Here is a 21,208-nt window from a genome sequence, read left to right as displayed (position 1 = left end):
CCCTAGCAGAGCACAGCGCTAAGGGGCTGCGTCGCTCGCCCGAGGCTGGCACGGGCCTGGCCCTCCTCCGTCCTCGTGTCCTGTGTCTCTGTCAGTCTTTTTCCACACGCGGTTGTCAACACAGAACTGGGTTCCAGCTCAGATCCTGACCTTGGAGTGCACGTCCAGCTCACTGTGATTCTGTCCTCTGCTCAGAGCAGAGCTTGGCTGCGGTGCCGAGCTGTTCGCAGGGCTGTGACCACCGTGCGCTCCATCTTGAGCACAGTGGCCTGTTCTGTGCAGGCTGTCGCAGCTGCTGTTTATGTCTTGTTCCGTTGTTCAGCCTGACGACGAATGATCTGTTTTCATTCAGGGTTTCAACTCTTCCCTCTTCCTTCTATCAAGGCGTTCTGATGCTAATTCCAGTTGTCATCTGGCCCTGCAGGTTCCCTGGACGCAGGGTCAGGCCTCCCCCTCCCTTGCTCCCTCTCCTCCTGAGTGAGGCTGGAACGCAGGCTGCAGAGTGTGAGGCCAGGCGGACAGAGCCCCTCGTGCTCGCCCCTCTGCCCAGCCCACCCTGAGGGAGACCCTGGGCCCTGGTGCTCTGTGCCGTCACTCAAGATCGAGAGCAGGGACCCAGCCACCCCTCAGGGTCGATCGAGGCCTTGTAAGGAGGCAGACCCGTTAGGGGCTGACAGGGACAGGGAGAGACACAGGGCCCTGCTCACAGCCTTGGTGGCGGGAGGCTCCCCCAGCGGACACATGCGGGGCCGGAGCAGCCGGCGTCTCCTGGTGAAGGCCTCCCGCTGCGTGCGCGAGCGCCTGCTGGGACTCTCAACTCCAGGGCGAAGACCAGAGCCCACTGGACGGGGACAGAGGGGCACCTGCCTGCGCATCCCACTGGGAGCTGTGCTGTATCCGGGGAGCCTGACTTCGGGTGGGAGAGGCAGGAATGGCAAGTCCAGGGGACAGTTCCTGAGAGTGACGGGCTGTGCGAGTCACCCAGGAGGTGTGCGGGATATCTGGTCAGGAGGTGGTCAGTGTTTGGTTTTCAAAAGAAACGTTAAAGCCACCCTCGTGGGAGAAGTGAGAACTCGGATGGCTCGCTGAGACTCGTCCTGTGGTGGGCGCTGCTGCCACTTTGCGTCCCGGGGCGGGGGTGGGGGTGGGCAGGTCCCGGCGCCCTGGGCTGTGCGGGCAGCACTGTCGAGGTGGGTGGTCCTCAGGGCCCCCCGGGACCTGACCTTTGAGCCCATTTTGGGGAGCGGAGGTGTGGGGGCTGCTGGGCCACGCATCCCTCGGGCTGCTCTACCAGGGCTTGCTTTCTGTCTGTAGATTAACCTGCAGGGCTGGAGGCCCCTGGGTGTGATTCCGGTGAAGACCGCGCTTTGACCCCCCACTGTGTTCACACAAGCGTTTCGCCGGCGCCCCCCCCCGCCTTAGGTTAGGGCGCAGCCCCCCCGCCTTAGGTTAGGGCGCAGCCCCCCCCGCCTTAGGTTAGGGCGCAGCCCCCCCCCGCCTTAGGTTAGGGCGCAGCCCCCCCGCCTTAGGTTAGGGCGCAGCCCCCCCGCCTTAGGTTAGGGCGCAGCGCCCCCGCCTTAGGTTAGGGCGCAGCCCCCCCGCCTTAGGTTAGGGCGCAGCCCCCCCCGCCTTAGGTTAGGGTGCAGCCCCCCCGCCTTAGGTTAGGGCGCAGCCCCCCCGCCTTAGGTTAGGGCGCAGCCCCCCCGCCTTAGGTTAGGGCGCAGCCCCATCGCCCGAGCACCTCTTCTTTCTCATCTCTCCCCTCGAGACGCCTCCAGCCTCCGCATCCCCACACGGCAGCTGAGGGATTCCCTCCACCTGCCTGGAATGCTGGTTCTCACAGCCTCTGTTTCATCACCTGAAGTGACCACATGGTCCGGGCCAGCTTGGTTTTGCCTCCCGGGAATGTTTTGTTGTTTGGATATGTTCCCTTCTGGACTCAGCAAGGGAAGCAGCGGTGTCTAAAGTCCACGGATGGTGCTAACTTACCTTTAAAAAACTTCACTGTGATGGGATTGATGAGGTTTAAAAAGGCTTGAAGAATGTGCATCAAAGCAAGATTTTTACCTTGCTGTCAGCTTTTGAACAGTCCTGTTAAAATTGCATTAATTAAAGTCATTCTAAAACCAAAGTCTTTGTTTAATTGAAGAAGAGAATGAATAATTACTTCTTGTAAAGCAGCTATAAAAAGCACAATTTATAACTTCTTAGCAGTCCCACTCCAAAAACCTGGGCATGTGCGGATAAAAAGACAAAGGGGACAGTGCAGCGTCCCTGCTCTGTCAGCCGGTGGCTCCCAGCTGTCCCCCGAGGCCCGCGTGCGCCGTGCCTTCCACGTGACGGGGAGGGGCTGCGGTCAGGGGCTGCTGGGTGCAGGGACCTTGCACTTGGGATCCCCTGTGTGGCCTCAGCCCTGTGGCCTTAGGAGCCCACGTGTGTCTCATCTCAGAGCCATCTGCGCCTGCCCTGCAGCAGAGACTGGAGACCCGCCATCACTACACCGGCTCCTCGGAGAGGACACAGGCCCCGTGGGCATGCGACAGCCCCCTGCTCGTCCTCATCTCACACCCTCCCACCCGCCCAGCCCTGCACGGCCGGAGGGGTGCTTTGAGTTGGCAAAGCCCTTTTCAAACACCACCAGCTGTCCTGACTTGGGCAGACTTCCCTCCTGCTGGTGTCACCACAAGACCCTTCCACGTGATCCTCTTAACACCGCTGAGTGTTTAACCGTCCGTGCCTGACATGGGGATTCTCTCCTTTGTGAATGAACCTAGCATTAATCCCAAACTATGTTCTTCTGATTGGAGGACAGACGTAGGTGGTTAGAAATCAAATGTATTTGAGGTTTGGACTCTAGAGTGAGACGGGTTCAGATTGTGACACTTTCACTTTTATACGGTGATTTGGGGACATCAACTTCATCTCTGAGTCTCTTTTTTGATGATAAAATGGAGTTGATAGGATTCAATGAACAAAGGCATTTAGGGAACCAACCTCAAAATAGGCACTCAGCCATTTCTGGCTTCCACCTTCGCTGGCTTCCTGCTCTGTCAGACGCGCGTCACTTTTTGTGTTGGCCTGGGACGCTCGTGGTGGGGGAGATGGGCCTCCTGCACACACCCCCGCTGCCTGGAGCTGAGACTCTGCGGACGGGTCGCCTGTACCTGTATTGTCCCAGTGGCTGCGTCTTGCAGAGGCTTGCCCAGCGGTGTGGAACCCCTGAGCCCTTCTGTCAAGGCCGCCGTGCCCATCGTGGGCAGCCCAGACCCACTGCATGTCCTCTGTCCTGAGGGGCAGTTGGGATGCTCTCCGGGCTGGAAGACTTGGGGACCTAGCGACCAAAGCGGGTGAGCCTGAGGGAGCAGGCAGTGCTGCATTCTGCTCGGGCTGGGCGGCTCCCGGACCCGCCCTACAGCTGGGCAGCAGCCTGCGGGCTCCTCCATGGAGGCGGCTTTCCTAAGGGGACCAACCCCCCCAGAGGCTCAGAGCAGGTTGGGCTCTGAAGACTGTCCCTTCTCTGGGCGGCAGGCGGGGTTGGAGGAGCCCTCCCAGCCCCCAGCAGCGTCTGGAGCTCAGCTGCGGTGCACAAGCCAGGAAAGAGGGCACAGCCCAGCAGCCGGGCCCTTCAGAGCCTCCCCTGGGACCCCGGAGCCATCGGGAGAGTCTTGTGCTGTGTCTGCAGCAGAAGGTGCAGGGAGTTTGTGAGCTCTTTCCTTTGGGATTTTCCCTTTTCTCTGGGACCGGAGTGACCGGCGCTCTTTCTGCGGCTGACAGTGAGGGACTGTCAGGGATGGGGCAGCGCGAGGTGGCCGCGGCCGTGGTCCGGCTGAGCGGGCGTCCGCACTGAGTGGACAGGCTGCGTGGCCACGTTTCAGAAGGGCCATCCTGGTGTCTGCCCCTCGGTGCCTCTTGGAAACCACTTGGTTGCAGTAAGAGGAGCGGAGGCACAGGGAGGCCCCCGGGAGGGCAGGCAGCCGGCCCGTGTCCAGGTCCCGTGCGTGTGATCTGCCCCACGGCGCGTTTAGGAAACTGTCAGGCCCCAGAGGCTGCTTCACTCGGAGCTGCTGCGGGAACTCTCCAGATACTTTGGGCCAGGCCTTCGGAGTGTGAGATGTACCTTTGACGTGGTGTTGAGGACCATGCACTCCGCCAGCCATGCTCTGCGGACTTCTGGGGGGAAAAGACTCCAGCCCCCTGGCAGGTCAGGGAGGGAAAGCCTCAGGCCTCGGCTTCCTAACAGCCCCATCTGTTTGCAGCTCGGCTTTCCCCCCGGGAGGAATCACATACGAACACCGGGGAGTTCGGTGAGTTAATCAGAAATGCAGTTAAGGCCCCTTTAGGTGGTGCCCGACTCCTTTGCAAGTGCGTTGCCCACTGAGCCTGGGAGGGAAGGCGGTCCACTCCTCCCATAACCACGCTGTGTTCAGGGTCGCGCGGGACCACCCCAAGGCCACCCACTTCCAAGGGAGCTCTGCTGCTGGGCCCTGGCCTTTGGTGTCCCTCAGAGCTTGGAAACGGGGGGATGGGGAGGCGGCACAGGGAAGGCCCCCACCTGCGAGAGGGAGACTGCAGAGGAGACTGTAGGTGAAGTTGTCGTGCGTCTGAAAGTGAAATGATGTCATGGGAGCAGCTTTTGTCCAGAAAATCCTTCATGCTGCCAGATTGGCCCAGACCTTGTCTGCCCCGCCGCCATCCCTCGGAGCGTTGTGGTGTCCGGAAGAGGCCCTTTGCTCCTCCGCGCCGGGCAGCGCTGGGGACCCAGGGCACAGGCCAGCCTGCCCACTGTCCGTCCACAGCCTCGCTGGCCCTCAGCCAGGCCCCGTCACGCTCCACGTCTCTGGCTGCTTCCCTCCTGAAACAGGAGAGTTGAGCACGAGGCAGAGACGGCACGGTATGGCAGCAGATCCTGCAACGCGAACTCCGCGGCCCGGCCTGGAAGGGTGTGCGGACCTGGACGGCGACGGCCCAGCTCAGAGCTCCCCGCTTGTCCGTCCGTGCGGCTCGGGCCCGCCCTGTCGCATGCAGTTAGGGTTTGGGGGGGGCGTGTTTCTCCGCATTCCCAAGAGGCCGCAGAGCATGTGCCTCCCCTGTCCTTGTCCTTGTGAAAGCACCGGCCCCGGGGTTGTGAAATACGACCGCACGTCCGAGGCCTGACGGGGATCCAGGCATCACTCTCCCGGTCACGCGTGGACGGCGGGAGAAGGCGTTGACTGCAGGGCCGCGGCATTTGGTGCTGGCGGCTCTGCGGTGCTGCCCGGCGCTCAGCGCTGCCCCCCCCCCCCCCGCCCCGAGCTTGTGTCCCTGGTGAGAGCTGGGTTAGCGGCAGAGCAGAGGGCGGGAACCCGTCCTCCGCGACCCCGGGAAGTTAGTCACTTGCTGGTGTTCTGGGCGTGGCTGCCCGCTGCACAGCCCGGCCTCTCCCCAAGCTGCGTGAGCTGGAGAGGAGCGTCTGGTCCTCCGCGTCCTCGGGTCCCGGCCCGGATTTGCGTCTGCTCGTGTCGCGGCCTCGCCGGAGCAGTTTGACGTGACTGGGCTCGGGAGCCACGTGCTGCACTTGCCTGCGGGGGGGTGCCGAGCTTCCCGTGGTGAGGGGTGCTTTCCTCCTGGTGCCGGACACCTAGGCGATGCCCGGGGGGTGCTGCTGAGCTGGGGGAGGCCTAGCTCGGCCCCTCGTGGCCCTCGGGTGACGACTAACTCCCCGGCCTAAGAGACGGGGTCCTTTGGGGGCAGCTGTCCCTTACTTGGAGCTGTGTCTGCTTCTCAGTCACCGGGACCTCCTGGTGGCCCGCAGTGAGCTGGGATCCTCAGTGCAGGGTGAAGGCGCGGCCCCTCCTGGCCTCCTCAGCGCAGGCTTGGTGCCCCCTTCTCTGGTTTGCTGTGCTTCACACTCCTCACCTCGTGTCGGCTTCCTCAGGATGTGACGTCCCTTTAGAGGTGCATCAGGGCCACAGGCAGGATTCAGGGGTGCCGTGGCTTGTCCACGCCGGAAATACTGTGACCTTAAAACAAGCTTTTTATCTAAGTATAGTGTCATGTACCGACAAGTGTGTTAATCAGAATTATGCAACTTGGTGGTTGGAAAGAATATGTCCTATAATCACTACCCAGGAGGGAAATGGTGGGGTGCCAGCACCCCAGCTTCCCTCCATGTCTTCTAACACCGTAGATGAGCATGTCTGTCTTGAACTTCCAATAAACAGATGGTGCAGAACCTACTCACGTGTCCAACTTTGTTTCCTCTCGATGTTACGTGTGTGAACTGCACCTATATTTTGTGAGTGCTATAGTCTGTTCACATTCATCAGTCTGGGGTACTTTTAGCTATTTTTTTAAATAGAGTTTGGGGTTCATGCCTGAACTGCACAGAAGGTACAAGATTTCCCGATACTCGTGCCCCCCCGCACATGCACAGCCGCCCTGTTATCCACACCCCCCACCCCAGATGGGACATTTGTTACAACTGATGAACCCACATTGACACTTTGCATTCCCCAAAGCACGTAGTTTACATTACTGTTCACCCTTGGGGTTACGTATCCTATGGGTTTGGGCAAATGTGTAATGACACGTATGCACGTGTGTAGTATACAGAGCAGTTTCACCGCCCTAAAATCCTTTGTGCTCCACCTGTTCCGCCCTCCCTCCCCCCAACTCCTGGCAGCCACTGTTCCTTTTACTGTCTCCACAGTTTTGCCTTTTCCAGAATGTCATATAGTTGGAATCGCACAATCTATATAGCCTTTTCAGACTGGCTTCTTTCACTTAGTCATATGCATTTAAGGTTCCTCCCTGGCTTTTCATGGCTTGATAGCTCATTTCTTTTTAGCACTGAATAATATTCCATTGTCTGGATAGACCACAGTTTATCCACCCGTTAACCTACTAAAGGACATCTTGTTGCTTCCAAATTTAGTTGCTATGAACATCCATGTGCAGGTTTTTTGTGTGGATGTAAGTTTTTAACTCCATCGGGTAAATGCCAAGGAATGTGATTGCTGGATTGTATGGTAAGAGTGTGTTTAGTTTTGTAAGAAACCACCGAACTGTCTTCCAAAGTGGCTGCGCTATTCTGCATTCCCACCAGCGGTGATGAGGGTTCCTGTTGCTTCACATCCTCACCAGCGTTTGGTGTTGTCATTGTTCTGCGTTTTGACCGTCCTAATAGAATGTAGTGTTATCTCATTGTTGTTTTACTTTGCATCTCCCTGATGACATACGACGTGGAGCATCATTTCATGTGCTTATTGCCATCTGTATGTCTTTTTTAGTGAGGTGTATGTTAAGGTATTTGGCCCATTTTTAAATCGAATTGTTTGTTTTCTTATTGTTGAGTTTTATGAGGTCTTTGTATATTTTGAATAATAGTCCTTTATCAGATGTGTCTTTTGCAGATATTTTCACGAGTCTGTGGCTTGTCCTTTTATTCTCTTGACAGCGTCTTTCACAGAGCAGAAATTTTTAATTTTAATGAAGTCCAGCTTATCAATTCTTTCTTTCATGGACCAGTCTTTGATGTTGTATCCAAAAGTCATCACCAAACCCAAGGTCATCTAGATTTTCTCCTGTGCTATCTTCTAAGAGTTGTATAGATTTGCATTTTACATTTAGATCTGTGATTCATGTTGACTTAATTTTTGTGAAGGGTGTAAGGTGTGTGTCTAGATTCATTTCTTTTTACAGGTGGGTGTCCAGTTGTTCTGGCACCATTTGTTGACAAGACTGTCTTTGCTCCATTGTAGTGCTTTTCCTCCTTTGTCAGAGATCAGTTGACTACATTTATGTGGGTCTATTTCTGGGCTCTCTATTATGTTCCATTGATCTGTTTTTATATCCTATCACCAATCCCACACTGTCCTCAGTACTGTAGCTTTACAGTAAGTCTTGAAGTCAGATAGCGTCAGTCTCTATTCTTTTCTGTCAGTGTTGAGTTGGCTATTCTGGGTCTTTTGCGTCTCCATATAAAGTTTAGAATCAGTTTGTCAACATCCACAAAAAAGCTTGCTGAGATTTTTATCGGGATTGCATTGAATCCAGAAGTTGAGAGGAACATCGTGACAGTATCGGGTCTCGCTACCCATGTACGTAGGACATCTCTCCACTGGGTTCGTCTTTGACGTTCTTCACCAGAGTTTTGTAATAATCCTCATGTAGCTCTTGTACTTATTTTGTTAGATGTATACCTGTTTCATTTTTTTTACATGCTAATGTAAACAATATTATATTTTTTAATGTCAAATTCCACTTGTTCATTGCTAGTACGTAGAAGAATATTTAACTTTGATATATTAATCTTATATTCTGAAACCTTGCTATAATTGCTCATTGGTTGTAGTTTTTTGTTGATTCTTTCAGATTTTCTACATAGACAATCATGTAACTGCAAACAAAGACAGTTCTGTTTCTTTCTTCCCATCTGTATACCTTTTGTCTCCCTTTGTTGTTTTAATTGCATTTGCTAGGATTTTGACTCTGATATTGAAAGGCTGTGGTTAGAGGGGACATCCCTGCTTGTTCCTGATCTTAGGAAAAGCTTCACGTTTCTCACCATTAAGTATGATGTTTAGCTGAAGGGTTTTGTGAACGTTCTCTTCAAGTGGAGGAAGCGTCACTCTGTTTCTAGCTTACTGAGAGGTTTTTTTTTTTTTAATCATGAATTGTTTGATTTTGTCAAATGCTTTTTCTGCATCTATTAATGTGAGGATGTGATTTTTCTTCTTTAGCCTGTTGATGGTGATGGATTACAGTAATTGATTTTTGAATGTTAAACCAGCCTTGCATATCCGGGATAAATCCTAGTTGGTCATGCTATATAGTTCTTTTTATACTTTGTTGGATTCAACTTGCTAATATTTTATTGAGGATTTTTGCAACTATGTTCATGGGAGACATTTTAGTTTTCTTTGCCTACTGTGTCTTTGTCTAGTTTGTATTAGTATAATTCTGGCCTCACAGAATGAGATAGAAAGTAGCCCTCCTGCTTCTGTCTTCTGAAAGAAATTGTTAGAGAATTTGGCATAATTTCTTCCTTAAATGTTGGTAGAATTCAGAACCCATCTGGGTCTGGTGCTTTCTGTTTTGGAAGTTTATTAATTATTGATTCAATTTCTTTAACAGATATAGGCCTACTCAGATTGTCTATTTCTTGTGTGAGTTTTGGCAGATTGCGTCTTTAAAGAAATTGGTCCATTTTGTTTATTAAATTTGTGGGCATAGAATTGTTCATAATATTTCTTTATTATCCTTTTAATGCCCATGAGATCTGTGGTAATGTCCCCTCTTTCATTACTACTATTAGTAATTTGTGTTGCGTCTCTTTTTTTCTTGGTTATCCTGGTTAGAAGCTAATTGAGTTTATTGATCTTTTGAAATAAGCAGCTCTTTGTTGATTATTTTCTGTTGATTTCATGTTTTCAACTTCATTGATTTCTGCTCTAATTTTTATTTCTTCTTTTCCTCCGCTTACTTTGGATTTAACTTGCTCTTCTCTTTTAGTTTCCTGTGGTGGAAGCTTGGTTTATTGATTTTAGATCTTTCTTCTTTCCTGATATATGCATTCAGTGTTATAAATTTACCTTTAAGCACTGCTTCCACTGCAGCCCATACATTTTGACAAATTGTATTTTTATTTTCATTTGTTTGAAAACATTTTAAGATTTCTCTTGATGTTTCTTCTTTGAACCAAATGTTATTAGAATTGTGTTAATTCCAAGTATTTTGGAATTTTCCAATTATCTTTCTGATATTGATTTCTAGTTTAATTCCATTGTGGTCTGAGAGCAGACATTGTATGGTTTCTGTTCTTTTAGCATTGTTAAGGTGTGTTTTATGGCCCGAAATGTGATCTATCTTGGTGAATGTTTCATGTGACCTCAAAGAAAATGTGTGTTTTGCCATTGCTGGATGAAGTAGTCTATAGATGTCAATTATATCCAGTTGATTGATGGTGGTGTTGAGTTCAGCTTGGTCCTTACTGATTTTCTGCCTGCTGGGTCATTCATTTCTGATAGTGGGGCATTGAAGTCTCCCGTCTGTAACAGTGGATTCACCTGTTTCTCCTTGTAGCGCTATCAGTTTTTGCTTCACGTGTTTTGACACTCTGTTGTTAGGTGCATGCATGTTAAGGATTGTTGTCTTCCTGGAGAATTGACACCTTTATCGTTATGTAATGCCCCTGTTTATCCCTGATAACTTTCCTTGCTTTGAAGTTTGCTTTTCCTGAAATTAGTATAGCTACTCCTGCTTTCTTTTGATTAGTGTTAGCGTGGTATATCTTTCCTTCTATATATATCTTTATATTTAAAATGGGTTTCCGGTACATAACATACAGTAGGGTCTTGTTTTTTTGATCCACCCTGACCATCTCTGTCTTTCAATTTGTACATTTAGACTATTGCTATTCAAAGTGATTATTGATATTGTTGAATTAATATTTACCACATTTGTTTTCTTTGATTTTTGTTCCTGTTTTTGGTTTCCATCCTTTTTGGCCTTTTGCAGTTTTAACTAAGTAATTTAAATGACTTCCTTTTCTCTCCCGTCTTAGCATATCAGTTGTACCTTTAAAAATTTTGTGGTTGCCCTAGAGATTGCAATATGCATTTACGACTAATCCAGGTCCACATTCAGCTAAAACTACTGTTCCACAGGTAGTGCAGTTACCTTATAATCACAAAATAATCCTAATTCCTTCCTCCTGTCCTTTTTGTCATTGCTGTTATTCATTTAACTTATATATAAACATACATAAGTGTATATATTTGTATATATGATATACATATATATGGTATGTACATAAGCATATGTAATTAGATACATTGTTGCTATTATTATTTTGAACAAACTGTTTTTTAAATTTTTTCTTTACTTATTCCTTCTCCAACGTTCTTTGTTTATGTAGAGTCAAGGTTTTGACCTATGTAACTTTTCTTCTCTCTAAAGAACTTCTTTTAACATTTCTTGCAAGGCAGGTCTCCTGGCAACAAATTCCCTCAATTTTTGTTTGTCTCAGAAAGTCTTTATTTCTTTCTCACTATTGAAGAGTTATTTTTCAGGGTAGAGAATTCTCAGTCATTATTGTGTCAAATATTTCTTTTGTTCCTTTTTTTCTTTCTTCTCCTTCCTATATTCCTGTTACGTGTATATTGCACCTCTTGTAGTTATCCTGCAGTTTTTGGATGTTCTGTTCTGTTTTGGGTTTTTGTTTATTTTCTTTTTCACTCTTTGTTCTCTTTGCTTTGCGGTTTTGGAAGTTTCTGTTGAGACATCCTTAAACTCAGAGATTCTTTCTTCAGCTGTTAAATCTACTAATAAGCTTATAAAAGGAATTCTTTATCTCTGTTACAGTGTTTTGATCTCCAGCATTTCTTCTTGGTTCTTTCTTGGACTTACCATCTCTCAGTTTGCATTGCCTACCTGTTCTTGCATGCTGTCTACTTAAATGTATTAGAGCCCTTAGCATAGTTGTTTTAAATTCCCTGTTTGATAATTCCAACATTCCTGCCATATCTGAGTCTGGTTCTGATGCTTGCTCTGTCTCTTCAAACTGTTTTTTGCCTTTTAGGATGTCTAGTAATTTTTGTTCCTTTTTGATACTTGGACATAAAATGTACCACGTTAAAGGTGCTGCTGTCAACAGGCCTTTAGTGGCGTGGAGGGGAAATGTTGTGCAGCCTCTCACCCTGTTATTAGAGCCCCGTCATGTAAGGAGCTGTGCCCACAGGCCGTGAGCTCTAGCTGTGCATCTCCACTTTCCCCTCCGCCTTAGGGAGGACAGGCTGGCTGCAGTGGGCTGCAGTTGGTTATGGTATTGGTTGATGTACCATACTTTATCTAACCAACCCTCTCTGGCTGTGCAGTTGTCTCTAGTTTTTCTCTAGTTGAAGAAACACTGTAATGAACACACTCGGAGCTGAATCTTCTTGCATGTCTGTGATCTTCTTGAAAGAGTCTCTAGAAGTGTTTTTGTCAGATTAGTGGATATGCAGCTTCTTGTGTTTGATAGGACTTGCCACACCACCGCCATAAATGTATATCCCCACCAGAAATGAGAAAGTGCTTGTAGCCATCGTGCTGAACACGCCGAGCGGGCTTGTGTTCATCCCTGCTAATCTGATAAGACACCAAAGACCAACGAAGGGAGAAGGAATTTTCCTGTCTAAAATTGTACTTTTTTTGAATATTAGTCAGGTATCACATTTTTAAATGTATTTAACAGCAGTTTGCTTTTCTTCCTTTTTTGTGAGTTGCCTGATTTTTGCCCCTGGCCTGGTTTTCTTTTAAAGTATGTGTCTCTCTTTCCTGCTGTGTCTCTCACGTCCTTATGTAGCAAGGATATTAGGTCTTAGTCTCCAGTTTGTCCTGCAAGTATTTTTCTAGATTATTTCCCTTTTTGTTTTCTTGCTGTTCTTAACGTAGAGAATTTCATTTTTCTGTAACCAAATCTTTGTTATTTACTTCTTAAGACCATTCCCCACCTCAAGATTAAACATCTATTCACATTTTCTTCTAGGTTATTCAAGGTTTTTTTCTAACATTTAAATCTTTAATACTTAGGGAATTAATTTCGGTGTATACAGTGAATTAGAGAATTAACTCTGTTTTTTTAATGATTAGCCAATTTTAATCACATTTTCTAACTGGTTATTGCTGGTAGATGGGAAACCCAATGATTTTCATGTATTTATTTTAAAATTATCAGCCTTTCTCAAATTCTTATTCTAATTTTTAACTAATACTCTGTTTTTCTAGGTAGAAAATCATATGATTTTTCTTCCCAATATTTATACTTACTATTTTTTTCCTTTTATTTCTATGGCTCTAATATCTAGACCAGTCTCAAATAACCGTGTAGATATTATGGTATTTTATTTTTTACCAAAATTAATCTGGTATTTTTTCTTTTTAATTTTACAAAATTAAATGTCTTCTTTTATTTTGCTCTTGCAAAAGCTCTGGCTTGTAGGAAGTCTTCGGTTACCTTTTCCTTTGCACCGTTGGCGAGGTCTTGGGGGCCACCCTTTGGCTGGGTCTGAGTGGAGTTTATTACGGGTACAGGGCCCTCCTGGTCATGAACTCTATGTGAGATAAGCAAGGTGCCCTCTCTGCTCATCCTTTCTCAAGCCAGTCGGCCACTTTGGCCCTAATGCTTATCAGGAAAGCCCGCCGCCTTGATGGCTGAGCACTGACTACAAGGAAACCCTTGTCGGTGTCACCCGGGCATGGAGAACCAGCCACCCCGAAACGTGGGAAAGCCTGAGATTCCCTCAGTGTCTGTTGCATTTTCTGGACTGTATCAATTGGGAAAAGAAATATTTTGAAGTCACACAGCCCTTGTTATTTGGTACTTGTTTAAGCTGGGAAATTGGGGTTAGGACCTGGAGAAGGAGGGGTGCGGTTGCCCCTGCGCTGTCCCCTAAACCCCTAGGAGAGGGGAGGTTTGGAAGGGAGCATGGGGACCTGCCAGTACAGACTCCTGGTCTTGCCTTTCCTGCCCCATGTCCTCTGGGAGGCACGTCCAGCACCCATCACCTCGTCCCACTTCACCCCAGATAAACTCCCCAAACTGTGCAGCCCCTCCGTTCACGGGGAAGCAGCTTCTCCGGTGATGTCAGGAAGTCCATCAGGACGCTCCAGATGGAGCGTCCCTCTGACCCCAGGGGCCCACACCCCACATCACTGCTTCACACGAAGGGGTCGAAGGCCCCTTGGTAAGGCAGGCGGTGCTTTCAGACCCAGCCGGGCCCACAGGGCTGCTCTGGCTGTCAGCTCCTGAGCGCCAGGCAGGCCTCCGGTGTCCACGCAGGCCCCGGGGGACAAAGGCAGGCGGTTTGGATGTGGACGGCGGTTGGGCAGACGGCCTGTGGACAGTCCCACTGCACCCCGTGTGGCACCAGCACGGCCCCCCGACGCTTGCTGCCGCCCGGTCGTCCCCTCGCTCCTCGTCCTGTCCCCCGCCCTTGTCATCGGTCCCCGCGGCTCGTGGCGCCTCCGGGAGCACCGGGCGAGTCCTCCCCCACCGCACGCCTGTGTCCCTGTTCACGCCCCTCCTTCCTCCCGCGTCTGCCCACCTTCTGCCTCTGTCCTTGCTACTGCCTGGCACGACAAGGATTTAACAGGGTTCAGAGCTTCCACGACTCTAAATAAATGGAGTTGGATTGGGGCATCTTTTGTGCTCTGGTGGAGGCAGGAACATAGAAAGTTTTATACTTAGTTGAATTTATATTTGTTGAAAACCATTTTATTTATAAGCACATATTAGGAACATGAATTTTAAAGTGCTCACTAGATTGTAAATTGCCACACACTTCCACTGGAGGCTCTTTGCTGCTAAAATCAATATGGGAGAGGAAGAGAGATCCTGGGTGAAGACGTGGGAGGGACGGTTTTCACGCCGATCTCAGAATGAGTCATCGCGTAGAGCCTTTCCTTAGCTGCAGTGACACTAACCGGTCTCTTGGTTCTGTTTTTGTATCCGTTTTGTGCGTGTCCCTGTGCTTTGCCTACACGGGGTGATTCCAGGATGAAGTCCTGACTGTAATCAGAAGAGTGGACGACAACTGGGCGGAGGGAATGCTGGGAGACAAGATCGGGATCTTCCCCCTGCTGTACGTGGAGGTGAGGCCGCGCTCCCACACTCACTCATCCTGCACAGGGAGGTGAGGCCAGGCTCCCAGACCCACCCCTCCTGCACGTGGAGGTGAAGCCGCGTTCCCACGCTCACCCCTCCTGCACAGGGAGGTGAGGCCCCGCTCCCAGATCCACCCCTCCTGCATGTGGAGGTGAGGCTGCGCTCCCACGCTCACCCCTCCTGCACAGGGAGGTGAGGCCAGGCTCCCAGGCCCACCCCTCCTGCACGTGGAGGTGAGGCCAGGCTCCCAGACCCACCCCTCCTGCACGTGGAGGTGGGGCCAGGCTCCCAGGCCCACCCCTCCTGCACGTGGAGGTGAGGCCAGGCTCCCAGATCCACCCCTCCTGCACGTGGAGGTGAGGCCCCGCTCCCAGGCTCACCCCTCCTGCACGTGGAGGTGAGGCCAGGCTCCCCGATCCACCCCTCCTGCACGTGGAGGTGAGGCCAGGCTCCCAGATCCACCCCTCCTGCACGTGGAGGTGAGGCCAGGCTCCCAGACCCACCCCTCCTGCACGTGGAGGTGAGGCCAGGCTCCCAGATCCACCCCTCCTGCACGTGGAGGTGAGACCAGGCTCCCAGGCTCACCCCTCCTGCACGTGGAGGTGAGGCCAGGCTCCCAGATCCACCCCTCCTGCACAGGGAGGTGAGGCCCTGCTCCCAGGCTCACCCCTCCTGCACGTGGAGGTGAGGCCAGGCTCCCAGATCCACCCCTCCTGCACGTGGAGGTGAGGCCAGGCTCCCAGATCCACCCCTCCTGCACGTGGAGGTGAGGCCAGGCTCCCAGGCTCACCCCTCCTGCACGTGGAGGTGAGGCCAGGCTCCCAGGCTCACCCCTCCTGCACGTGGAGGTGAGGCCAGGCTCCCAGGCTCACCCCTCCTGCATGTGGAGGTGAGGCCAGGCTCACAGGCTCACCCCTCCTGCACGTAGAGGTGAGGCCAGGCTCCCAGATCCACCCCTCCTGCACGTGGAGGTGAGGCCAGGCTCCCAGGCTCACCCCTCCTGCACGTGGAGGTGAGGCCAGGCTCCCAGGCTCACCCCTCCTGCACGTGGAGGTGAGGCCAGGCTCCCAGATCCACCCCTCCTGCACGTGGAGGTGAGGCCAGGCTCCCAGGCTCACCCCTCCTGCACGTGGAGGTGAGGCCAGGCTCCCAGGCTCACCCCTCCTGCACGTGGAGGTGAGGCCAGGCTCCCAGGCTCACCCCTCCTGCACGTGGAGGTGAGGCCAGGCTCCCAGATCCACCCCTCCTGCGCGTGGAGGTGAGGCCAGGCTCCCAGGCTCACCCCTCCTGCACGTGGAGGTGAGGCCAGGCTCCCAGGCTCACCCCTCCTGCACGTGGAGATGAGGCCAGGCTCCCAGGCTCACCCCTCCTGCACGTGGAGGTGAGGCCAGGCTCCCAGGCTCACCCCTCCTGCACGTGGAGGTGAGGCCAGGCTCCCAGGCTCACCCCTCCTGCACGTGGAGGTGAGGCCAGGCTCCCAGGCTCACCCCTCCTGCACGTGGAGGTGAGGCCAGGCTCCCAGATCCACCCCTCCTGCACGTGGAGGTGAGGCCAGGCTCCCAGGCTCACCCCTCCTGCACGTGGAGGTGAGGCCAGGCTCCCAGATCCACCCCTCCTGCACGTGGAGGTGAGGCCAGGCTCCCAGGCTCACCCCTCCTGCACGTGGAGGTGAGGCCAGGCTCCCAGATCCACCCCTCCTGCACGTGGAGGTGAGGCCAGGCTCCCAGGCTCACCCCTCCTGCACAGGGAGGTGAGGCCAGGCTCCCAGGCTCACCCCTCCTGCACGTGGAGGTGAGGCCAGGCTCCCAGGCTCACCCCTCCTGCACGTGGAGGTGAGGCCAGGCTCCCAGGCTCACCCCTCCTGCACGTGGAGGTGAGGCCAGGCTCCCAGGCTCACCCCTCCTGCACGTGGAGGTGAGGCCAGGCTCCCAGGCTCACCCCTCCTGCACGTGGAGGTGAGGCCAGGCTCCCAGGCTCACCCCTCCTGCACGTGGAGGTGAGGCCAGGCTCCCAGGCTCACCCCTCCTGCACGTGGAGGTGAGGCCAGGCTCCCAGATCCACCCCTCCTGCACGTGGAGGTGAGGCCAGGCTCCCAGATCCACCCCTCCTGCACGTGGAGGTGAGGCCCTGCTCCCAGGCCCACCCCTCCTGCACGTGGAGGTGAGGCCAGGCTCCCAGGCTCACCCCTCCTGCACGTGGAGGTGAGGCCAGGCTCCCAGACCCACCCCTCCTGCACGTGGAGGTGAGGCCAGGCTCCCAGGCCCACGCCCTCTCTTTCCCTTTGTTGTTTGCTTTACCAGACCAGAGATGAGCTCTCCTCAGGGGAAGAAGGTTACCCCACAGTAATCGGAGTTCAGATGGGGACAACTTGTGGGTTTTATTGAACCCTGAGGCTGTGAGAAGTGCCTCTGCCTCTTGGGGGTGGTCCGTCCCAGCCCATCATCTTGCCACATGGCCAATGAGGCAGGGCTCCCTACTTCTCACGGGAAACCTGGGCCCGCCCCATTTCTCCGAGACCCTCCAGGTTCTGCTGGGCTTGCCCCCAGAACCCCGGGGAGAAGAGCTCACCACAGGAAGCAGCTTCCCCGGGGACACTGCCAGCCACTGAAGGGAACATTGAGGCTCCCTGGACTTGGGGTTTGGGGCGGCTCAATCAGCTCCAACCCTGGAGTGGAGGTGCTCGGGCTCATTTGAGGCTGGTTGGCTTCCTGCCTCTTTTCTGTGACCAAGATGCTCTGGGTTTCCAGTGAATAAGTTACGGGCGGTGGCCAAGCGAGGAGCGTTCAGAGCCTTTGATCTTTCAGCCCCTGCTCGCTATGGTCTGTGTGTGTGTTTGCTGTTTGTCAGCACACGTCCGCATGCGCACGTCCCCAGGCTAACCCCGCGCTGCGCCTGTGCGCACTGCCTCACCCCCAGGAGTCGTTTTAGCCAGTGCTCACGGGGCGTGGGCCCCGAACCCTCCTGAGGAGTCCTGTCTGGCCTCTCGCACCCCTTGTGTGCAGGGCCGCCCCCGACTCCGCAGGGGCCCAGAGCCGGGTGCGATCCCAGGCCGACGGCTCTCAGCTGGGCCCTACTCCCTCCCCCCAGCGTCCTCGCTCAGAGCCTGTGCTCCCCCAGCCCAGGGCGGGCCACACACGATGCAGGGGACATGGCCAGCTTTGCCCCTGCTGAGCCCTGTGGGCCAGTGGATTCCGGTACCTGCCAGATGAAGGCCGCTGGCTGGGGTGGGTGGCCCAGGCTGTCTGCGCTGATTAGCCTCTGCTTTTCCAGCCTCATCTCCGGCCCTTTCCTCCCCTTCCCCTACATGTCCGGAACCCACGGTTCTTATGTGTACTCTGAAGCAGCAGCTCCCCGGTGACTCTCAGACCCTCCCCAACAGTAAGTCCGCACACACACTGGTACACTTGCGAGGGGCACATTCGTGCACACATGTGCACACACACGCTCTGCTCTCTGCCCCCCACCCCCGGCAAGGACCACAGCCCACAGCACCTCCGGCCTCACTTGTGCATTTGCTCCAACTCTGGGAGGTGGTCTCTGCATCTGCTGCCTCAGACCCAAGAACTCGACGCGTGAAACCCCCACAGTGCTGTCCACACGTGGAGAGTCTGTCCCCCCGGCATCTTTGGCCAGTGGAACCTCTTCCAAGGCAGACTCTCACGGAGCCACTCACAGAAAGGTCCCAGGGGCCTGTGACAACGCCCCCAAACGGAGTCAGCTCAGCCGAGTCGCGGAGCTGGGACTTCCCAAGGGGGGCCAGAGAAGGTGAAAGGACGGGCGTTTAAAAGCATGGATGCAGCTCACGGACACATTTTTAAAGAAACAAGGTGGAAAAGAGAGTGCACTGAAGACTTTCCCTTTTAGGAAGTTCAGGAGCAGCAGAACTCCCCCCTCACCCGCGGCTGATGGAAGGGGGTGCCCTGGGGAGACCGAGCGGAGAAGCGAGAGGGAGGCCTCGGCTGTGGAGAGGCTTCGAGGCTTGATCTGGGAGGTGCTGGTGGGGTGGTGCAGCTGTGAAGTGATGTAGCTAACATTTTTGCACTTCTCTTTAAAATGCAGTTTAAGAAACTAAGAAAAAATTTTGTAGGAAACCTGAGGCGGGTAATGGTGCCCCTGCGGGAGGCCGAGCCCGGCGCACTGGCACCCCTGCTCTGGAAGGGACTCGGGCATCATCCCAGAAGCCGAGAGTGTGGGCTCAGGGCTGGAAACCAGTCAGCAGGGCCTCCTGAGGCTCACGTGGCTCAGACACTTAGCCAACTGGGAGTCAGTGCCCTTGGGGCTCGACTGCTGGACCCTGGAGACAGTCCTTCAGAGCAAGGGCGTAGGGGCTCCTGTGTGCCCACCGCCCTCCCAGTTGCTCTGCTCTGATCACAGCCTCCTGCCCCCCCAGGTCCCCTGAGCCGGGGGCTGGGCTCTCCTCCAGGGGCCGAGGCAGAGCAGGGCCCTCGCTCCTGTCCCGCACCTCCCCGGGCACAGCGCCGGGCCCGGCACCATTGCCCCAGGGGCCCTGGCAATAGCCACAGACCCCAGGACCTCAGCAGGCACCGAAGAAGGAGGCCCTGGCCGGGTGTCTCCTGAGGCTGATTCGCTGTTATGTACCCACTCCCTTTTGAAGCGCTGAGCTGATGCTTACCCTCACGCGGCCTTGGGGGCATCGCGCGTGGGTGATAGAGTTCAGACCATCTTCCTCTGGGCGATGAGCAGGCATCTGAGGCCACAGGGTGGATCTGGGGTCTTTGCAGGTTGGGGCCTGGGCCGGGAGGGAGCGGGGCCTGTGTCGGCGAACGGCAGTTTGGGGTGGCGGTCATCCCCCTGGGTGTTGCCCTGTCTTAAATCACGCCCTCACAGGACTGAATTACAGGGAGCCTTCTCCAGCCCTGCAGCTGTGGTTTGAAGGTCGTGGGGGGAGGCTGCTGGGGCCCTGCGTGCAGTCCAGTCGTGACACCTGCCCAAGGAGGACCTTTCCGGAGTGACTTTTGCTCTGGGGACGCGGCACCCGCTCCCATCCCAGGCAGGCTCTTTCCTGGGGCTCGCTGAGTGGGCTGGGGGACAAGCGGTTAAACCTCTCGGAGCTGGCCTGGCCTCGTGCTGTTTTCTGAGGGGGTATCCAGTCTCCAGAAGCATCCGTATGTCCGACGCAGTGTAGAGGCCCTCCTCTCACCCACACTCTCCTCAGCTGCTGGCTGCATCCGCAGCGGGACCTGGGCCGCTGGTTCTGGGAGAGGGCCACTCGTCCGTCGGCACGACCCTGGCCCAGACCCTTCCTCGTTGCCTTCCCAGCTCCTCCTCCTGCGTCCTGGAACCCACCTCCTGTCCTTCATCCCCCTTGGTTCCAAGGACAGGCACTGTCCAGCAGCCATCTCTACGGTGGGACCAATGCATAGCCCACGGACACCTGCCGGCTCGTCGGGTGTCGCTCAGGACAGAGCGGAGTGGGCCAGGTCACTCCTGTCCTCGGAGGACAAACCCCACCCGTGGCAGGGCCTCCCTTCCATGCTCTGGGCCTCGAGGGCCTGGGGTCAGGCGCCAGCCCCCAGGGCCCCGTGCGTGGAGCTTCACTACTCGTCAGCCGAACGGGGGGATGACCTGTCCCCCAAGCACCCAAGACGCCGTGCGAAAGAGGGCAGATGAGGAAAGGAAGCACCCAGCTGCCTGGGAAACGTCTGAGTGGGCGTCAGCCGGCTCGGAGGCGCAGGTGCAGGATGGGGACACTGGGCCGGAGCCTTTGGCATGTGGGTCGGATCTGCCTCCCAAGGGTAGACGGGACAGCTGCAGGAATGGGTGCAGGTTGGGGGTCCTCAGACCCCGTCCTGGTGTCTCTTTAGAATAATTCCTGCCCAGACACCCGCTCCCTGACACGCGTGTGTCCTTACTGTAATGGAAGCTCTGTTGCTCTCATCCTCCCTGTGCCGCCTCCTTTCCTCAGCCCGGGCTCCGCTGCCTCGAGGGTGTAGTGCCTCGAGCCCCCATGTCCCTGTCCCTGCACCGAGACCCCAGCTACCCAGGCCTCCCCACTCCCCTCCAGGCTCGGGGTCTCTGTGCCGGGAGCCCTGCATTCCTGCTCACCTAATGAGCCATGCGGAGCCCCCTTCCTGTCCTTTCTTAGCCTCTTCACTGGCTCCCAACTCAGACCCTGGTCCCTGTGTTCGTTCTTAATGTCCCTCATGCTTGGCAAAGTGACTGCACGTGGCAGGTGCTTAAAAAATGACTGTGAGAGTGACAGCAGCCCGACAGGTGGCTAGCGGCCAGTTTTTGGATTTGCAGAACGCAGGGATTGTGCAGAGCCGGGGCTCTGGGGACTTGGAGGTACAGACTGAGGCAGGAGAGCTGTCAGACTAGCTCAGTCTAAAGAGGAAACCGCATGGCCTTCAGTGGGGTGAACCCAGGCGGGCTGCCTGGAAGCAGAGGGAGGATGCGGTCGCCAGATCTCCTTCATCAGACTTGCCTGGCGCCCGCCCTGCGCCTCCCCTGGGCTCTGCCCTCCACAGCTCACTCCCCTGAGGCCCCACCTCGCATGGTGAGCTTGGCCGGGGCTCCCTCCTTCTGAGGACACTTTGTTTCACTTCCCAGCCTCACTGTGGC

The 21,208-nt window shown here is 54.2% G+C and overlaps 1 protein-coding gene across 3 annotated transcripts in view; it reads left to right on the top strand.

Moving 5' to 3' along the window:
* Positions 1 to 21,208, top strand: part of SH3RF3 (SH3 domain containing ring finger 3) — a 206,834-nt gene that overhangs the window by 99,979 nt on the left and 85,647 nt on the right. For 2 of the 3 annotated variants that reach the window (XM_060309733.1, XM_030845045.2), the window contains one exon: positions 14,518 to 14,613. The exons of the other annotated variant lie outside the window; for it this stretch is intronic. In XM_060309733.1, the coding sequence (XP_060165716.1) occupies positions 14,518 to 14,613 (96 nt within the window). The remainder of the gene's footprint in view (positions 1 to 14,517; positions 14,614 to 21,208) is intronic. 3 annotated transcript variants of the gene reach the window in all.

The sequence above is a fragment of the Globicephala melas genome, chromosome 12, assembly GCF_963455315.2.
Source record: "Globicephala melas chromosome 12, mGloMel1.2, whole genome shotgun sequence".
Taxonomy (NCBI): domain Eukaryota; kingdom Metazoa; phylum Chordata; class Mammalia; order Artiodactyla; family Delphinidae; genus Globicephala; species Globicephala melas.
The sequence above is the reverse complement of the archived record's forward strand: the minus strand, read 5'-3'. Positions and strand labels throughout refer to the sequence as shown.